Here is a 6,645-nt window from a genome sequence, read left to right as displayed (position 1 = left end):
CAGTCCTCTGGAAAAACAGTCTGTGCTCCTAACCCCTGAGCCACCACCTCTCCAGCCCCTGGAATTTTTTATTTGAAGATTCAAACAGCCAGATCAGAAATAACGTGGGGGTAGGGAGATAATGCCTGTACTAAACATGTACCAACTTTTTTCTTGTTAGCAATACAATGTAACAACTATTGTTACTATTAAGACTAAGCAGTCTATACAGGATTTAAAGTATATAAATGTGTGTAACTTACATGCAAGTGCAGCACTACTCCATTCTACAGAAGGGAGGGGCCTGAGCATTCTTGAGCTTTGATATCCAAGAGGATCCTGGGAAACATGGCAGGAAAATTGTACCTAATGCCTAAATTTGTTGTAAGAATTGAGTTAACTCGGAGCCCTCAGGGAAGTCCAGCATATAATCTTGGAATTTGTTGGGTAATTATCATGATTATCTGAAATGAAGTCTACAAGGCAGGGGGAGAGTCCCATGAAATGCATCCTCTAAGAAAACCACTAGCAGGGTTTCGGTTTCGTAGTTTGGACTCTTAGACTGTTGTAGGAATCCAACAGATTAAATTTGCTGTTGTAAAATGCCTTTGTCTTAGTTTTCTCATCAGCAGAGTGGGAACAGCAAGAGTTTTGTTTAATTTTGCTTGGAGGCAGAGTCTCAAGCAGCTCAGACTGATCAGACTTGTTACATAGATAAGGATGACCTTAAGCTCCTGTTTCTCCTGCCTCCACCTCTCAAGTGATAGGATTACCAGCGTGTGCCATCACACTCAGCTCAAGAATGGTGGTATTATCGTTATTTGTGGGATTGGGGTGAGAACTGAAAATTAGTCATTATAAAGAGCCCAGACTAGTGTTTAGCACATTTAAAGATTCAATATAATTAAACCTTTTACCACTGGGGATATAATTCCTCTTCCTAATTTTTTTTTTGAGACATACTTTGGTGCAGTCCAGGGTGGACTCAAACTTCTCAAACTGACTTTGTAACTGAGGGTGGCCTTTAATGCCTGATCTTCCTATTTCCACTTCCCAAGTGCAGGGATTATAGGAGCACACCCAACCCTTCTTTTATTAAAAGGAAGGAAATGACATTCTTATGTGAGCCCAAAGTCCCTTCTATCCAAAGAATTCTGAATCAGATTCTCAGATATAGCTACACTAGGAGACTGTTGCCTGGCACCCATTTGTAAAGCCAGCCAGCACTGTGGAGGCTGGGCCAAGACACAGTGAGATCCTGTCTTAAAGTAAAAAAAACCAAACAAACAAAAGAAGACTTAAAGCACTTAAGTGACTGCTTTCTGATTGGATTTAAGACCTCCGTGAGATGAGATGGGACCCATACCATTATCAGGGCACCCATACCATTATCAGGGCACCCATACCATTATCAGGGCTAAGGACCTGTGGTTAGATAGGTCACAGGCCCTAGGGAAAAACCTACTACTATCATACTGCTAAATAGGCAGAGTAATTAAATGACTCTAGTGTCTTTTATCTGTACCCATAGATTAGAGAGCACTTCTCAACCCTCAACAGAGAAGCTTCTTGAAGCAGATGAGAGTTAATACCAACACCTATAACTGATCAACACAGAGAACAAGAGACTTCAAAGTGATCTGCCCTAAATAGGGTCTATATCACACTTCTGCCCACAAGGCTAAAGAACTGAAAGAGGGGGTGAAAGATTGAAAGAGCCAGGGGCAGTGGATGACTATAAGGAAGCTGTTTTCCGGATACAAGAAATTTGCATACAATGAACTCACAGCGATTGTGACAGCATGCACAGGATGTTCAGGCTAGACAAAGTTCCAATCTGGGTGCTGGGGCAACAAAGTCCCACTCCCAGCTAAGGAGCTGTTGGCATTGAATAGCTACTAGGAGAGAAAAGTCGGTTCTCTTTAAGGATATGTCCCTCTGGTAAGTCGACCAGACTCCAGGGCAGGCCCCACACTTAATAGTGCTGCTCTTCTAGAGGACCTGGGTCGAATTCCCAGCACCTACATGGCGACTCAAGACATGTATAACTCCAATCCCGAGGGATCCTACGCCCTCCAGCAGACACCACACACGTGGTGCACATACATACAAAATACCCATACATATAAAATTAATAATAATAATAAGTTTTCAATTAAAATAAAGTAACATTAACAAAACCTTAAGTGGCTCGGGGTGCTGTAATGGCGGCAGCGCATGTGGAAACCGAGGGGAGGGACCTCCTTGGCAGGTCAGTCCGCTCAATAGAAGGATCACTACCCCAGCCCTTTCTCTCTGTAGTCTCCCTTCCGAGTTAAATAGACAGCTGAGTCTGGTATCTATTCTAGGAATCTGAAAGTAAAAAACGGACCAAGAAGGCTCCTGGGAGTCTCCTAAGGGCTTCCACCAGTTCCAGCCCGAAAACACCGGGCAGTCTGGCCAGCGCGCCCCCCGCAGCAGTGGCTCAAAGTGGAGGCATTTGTCACTGCAAAGTGCACCTGCCTCTCACCAGCGTCTCAGGGCTGCCGGCAGAGATGGGGCGTGTCAGGGGCAGGATCAGGGAAGGCGGACGAGCCCCCTTTTGCTCCGCCCCCAAAGCTTTGACAACACTCCCCGCGGCTGCTGGGGAATAAGAGGAACAGGAAGGGGAGGAGCTGTTTTGTGGCTGGCTGCTGAGTGATCAGTCAACCACAACGAAGGGTAATTGACTGTGTCCAGCGCTACCCGGGGCCGAGTGCCAGCTAGGGCCTCGGCCTGTGGGACCTGGAGGGGTGATCCAGTCCTGTCTACGAAGCCTGGCAATGCCCCACCACGGAGTGTCATCTGGCCAGGGCCACTTCAGAGCCGGCTGGGAGCAGAGGCTGGAGAGGTCCTTACCGGCACCCAAGTTGGGACTCGTTTGGATGGGGCTGGGCCTGGCGCTAGTGCTGGCTCTGTTTGACTGCATGATTCTCTGGGCTCCTGCCAGAGCTTATCCTCTTCCTGCCCAAGGACATCCCGTCAAATCCAATGCTATAGTGCCCCTGCTTCAGAATGCCTTCGGGTGGCAGAACCTCACCTGCCCCGCCTGCAAAGTCTTATTCACTGCTCTAAACTACAGGCTGAAGGTGAGCGGTTGCGGTGGAATGCGGGGAGGGGGGTTGGAGGGGGGAGGGCGGCGGGGAGGGTGAGGAGAACTGATATGCCCTGGGGTCCAATATATTCCCTATAGAGGGTGCTTCCTATGTATACATGTTATACATGTTAACCACTACCCCATTGTGACTTTTGTAAAGTAAGAGTATAGACAGTGCCTTGAGAAAGCCAGCTAGCTAATCCTAGGCTTGAAATGATACAGGACCCTGAGCTAAAGAGTAGGTAGGTGAGGGCTTGGTGCTACCTGAGTCGCAGGGCACTGTGTAGGAGGCACTGAGGCCTCTTTATCATGGTGACACTGAGTTCATCCTAGCCCCGATTTAGACATGGAAGCCTGTGGAGTGGTGGCCAGGGTTCACTTGCTCTGTGTCTGACCTCTCATCACTGGTTCCTTCCACCACAGAAGGAGCCCAACGTAGCACGGGTAGGCTCTGTGGCCATCAAGATGTGCAAGATGCTGAACATAGCACCACTAAATGTGTGCCAGTCAGCTGTCCATCTCTTTGAGGATGATATGGTGGAGGTATGGACACGATCAGTTCTGAGCCCATCTGAAATTTGTGGCTTGCTTCTGGGCCCCTCCTGTGGACACTGGGACATCTTTTCAACTTGGAACATCTCTTTGCCATCAGTGCCGAAGCCACCCCCCAAACCACCGAACCCACCAGCCCCAGGTGCTCCTGTCAGCCGTGTCCTCTTCCTCACTGACCTACACTGGGATCATGACTACCTGGAGGGCACAGATCCTAACTGTGCAGATCCACTCTGCTGCCGCCGGAGCTCTGGTTGGCCACCCAACTCCCAGGCAGGTGCTGGGTACTGGGGCGAGTACAGCAAGTGTGACCTACCCCTTCGAACTCTAGAGAGCCTGTTGAAAGGGCTGGGCCCTGCCGGTCCTTTTGATATGGTGTACTGGACAGGAGACATCCCTGCCCATGATGTCTGGCAACAGTCTCGCCAGGACCAGCTGAGGGCCCTGACCACCATTACAGACCTCGTGAGGAAGTTCGTGGGGCCTGTGCCAGTGTACCCTGCTGTGGGCAACCACGAGAGCACTCCTGTCAATGGCTTCCCTCCCCCCTTCATAAAGGGGAACCAGTCTTCACAATGGCTCTATGAAGCCATGGCCAAGGCCTGGAAACCCTGGTTACCAGCTGATGCCCTTCAGACCCTCAGGTACTTACTGTCCATGGAAACCCAGGAAGGGAGCAGAAAGCTGGACAAGGGGAAAGGGAGGAGGGAACTGGGTGGACTCTGTTCTAACAAGTGCCCTCTGCACTCCCCACTGCCCTCCCTAACCTGACCCCACCTTCCCTTTCTTATCCCCAGCCCCCTCTTTTCAGAGCAAGCAGTGCAACCTCACCGCACCCCAGCTTGTGTCTACTTAGGGTGGCTCTCCCTTTAAAATGAATTCCCTTCCCCTTTTAATAGCTCCCATTTTTCTCAACTTGACCAGGCTCACAACATCTTCCCTCAGAAAGGCCTTTGCTCTCTGGCTTCACTGAATCTCTGTCCTGAATTCCTGGAGCCTTCAACACTCTGGGCCTTCTTTACTCAGAGGAGCCCTATAATTACTGCTGCTTTGGTCTTCAGCTAGGATGGGAGCTCCTGGAGGTGGGAGACATCCCGTGTGCCTCTGCCTGGCACAGGACCAGGCGTGCAGGAGTAGGATTGTCCAAGTATTGACACCTCTTGCTCACTTTGTTTCAGAATTGGGGGCTTCTATGCCCTTACCCCTCGCCCTGGCCTCCGCCTCATCTCTCTCAATATGAATTTTTGTTCCCGTGAGAACTTCTGGCTCTTGATCAACTCCACAGATCCGGCTGGTCAACTCCAGTGGCTGGTGGAGGAGCTTCAGGCTGCTGAGAATCGAGGAGACAAAGTAAGGGGGAGTGTGATGAACCCTGTGGAGTAGGTGCAGTGGGGGCTGGGAAGAGGCAGGCTGCTGTGGAGCTAAGACCTGTGAACAGGGACGGGAGAGTGTCACTTCACTTCCTGGAACTCCAGTGTTCCCTGGGGTCCATGGTCACCCTCTGATGACCTTCATATCCACCCAAGGCTGTCTGGATTCCTCAGTGCTCTGATAATTCCCATAATTCTCCTTTCAGGTGCATATAATTGGCCACATTCCTCCAGGGCATTGCCTCAAGAGCTGGAGCTGGAATTATTACAAAATTATAGACAGGTAAAAGATAGAGGGCTTGGATGTAGAGATTGAAGTGTTGAAATCCCCTCAAGAGCAGGGTGTGACCTTGTGAGTTCACCTTGAGGCAGAGCAGGTGATCTCTGTGAGTTCAAGGTCAGCCTGGTCTACAAAGTGAGTTCCAGGACTGCCAGGGCTGTTACACAGACAGAAACCCTGTCTGGGGCGGAGGGAGAGAAGAGAAGCAATTTCCTCAAGCACCTCACAATCTTCACCTTCTCCATGGAGCGGAGGAACTATTAAACAAGTTGGAGAACGACCACCCTAACTCCCCAGATCTACCCACCCTCATTTCTGCCTCCTTACAATCTTCTAATGTCACTGTGTCTCTGGCCAGGTATGAAAACACTCTGGCTGGTCAGTTCTTTGGCCACACTCATGTGGATGAGTTTGAGATCTTCTATGACGAGGAGACTCTGAGCCGGCCGCTAGCTGTAGCCTTCCTGGGGCCCAGTGCTACAACCTATATCAACCTTAACCCTGGTGAGTGAGGCAGAAGGGAGCATTCCTTATCCTAAAGATGGTGTGACAGAAGGGATGGAAGCCAAGGCAGGTCCTCCCCAGAGCTGCCTTTGTTCCCTTCTTTACCACTCAACCCTTTCTTACAGGTTACCGGGTCTACCAAATAGATGGAAACTACCCCGGAAGCTCCCATGTGGTCCTAGACCATGAGACCTACATCCTGAACCTGACCAAGGCCAATGCACCAAAAGCCACACCACACTGGGAGCTCCTCTACAGGGCTCGACAAACCTATGGACTTCCAGATGCACTGCCTGCCTCCTGGCACAACCTGGTCTACCGCATGCGGGACAATGAGCAACTCTTCCAGACCTTCTGGTTTCTCTACCATAAGGGCCACCCGCCTTCAGAGCCCTGCGGCACACCCTGCCGCCTGGCCACTCTGTGTGCCCAGCTCTCAGCCCGTGCAGACAGCCCTGCTCTTTGCCGCCACTTGATGCCCAATGGGAGCCTCCCAGATGTCCATAGCTTGTGGTCACGGACCCTGTTGTGCTAGTGTTCCAGAAGTTCATGGATTAGGAAAGGGACACATTCCTAAGCACTGTTGAGTCAACCTGGCAAAAACTTCTGGGGAAGGAGCCCTGTCAGGCCAGGGAGCAAACCTTTTCATAGAGAGCTTGTTTGGCTGGATTTGGGGGAGGGTTTGGCTGCCCTACCCATGCCCAGTATCTGGATTCCCCCTGAGGCTGATGTCTTCTCAAGGTCAGAGTTTAGCCCCAGGCCTGTGCTATCCACCTGTTAACCCTATACTGCTACCTGATCCTGCCGGGCTGTTAAATAAAGAGACTTGGACTCCAGATGACACT

At 50.5% G+C, this 6,645-nt stretch overlaps 1 protein-coding gene across 2 annotated transcripts; it reads left to right on the top strand.

Annotated features, from left to right (window-relative positions):
* The first annotated feature begins 1,767 nt into the window (after nt 1-1,767).
* Smpd1 (sphingomyelin phosphodiesterase 1) lies at nt 1,768-6,547 on the top strand. 2 transcript variants are annotated; one of them, XM_059269382.1, is made up of 7 exons: nt 1,768-1,920; nt 2,328-3,086; nt 3,518-4,290; nt 4,825-4,996; nt 5,223-5,299; nt 5,655-5,800; nt 5,926-6,547. In XM_059269382.1, the coding sequence occupies exons 2-7, from the start codon at nt 2,781-2,783 to the stop codon at nt 6,333-6,335; spliced, it is 1,884 nt and encodes a 627-aa protein (XP_059125365.1). In that variant the 5' UTR covers nt 1,768-1,920; nt 2,328-2,780; the 3' UTR covers nt 6,336-6,547. The 2 variants fall into 2 exon arrangements, with proteins under 2 accessions (XP_059125365.1, XP_059125368.1); XM_059269385.1 differs by lacking the exons at nt 1,768-1,920; nt 2,328-3,086 and adding an exon at nt 3,132-3,336.
* The last annotated feature ends 98 nt before the right edge of the window (nt 6,548-6,645 follow it).

The sequence above is a fragment of the Peromyscus eremicus genome, chromosome 1 (assembly GCF_949786415.1).
Source record: "Peromyscus eremicus chromosome 1, PerEre_H2_v1, whole genome shotgun sequence".
NCBI lineage: Eukaryota > Metazoa > Chordata > Mammalia > Rodentia > Cricetidae > Peromyscus > Peromyscus eremicus.
The sequence above is the reverse complement of the archived record's forward strand: the minus strand, read 5'-3'. Positions and strand labels throughout refer to the sequence as shown.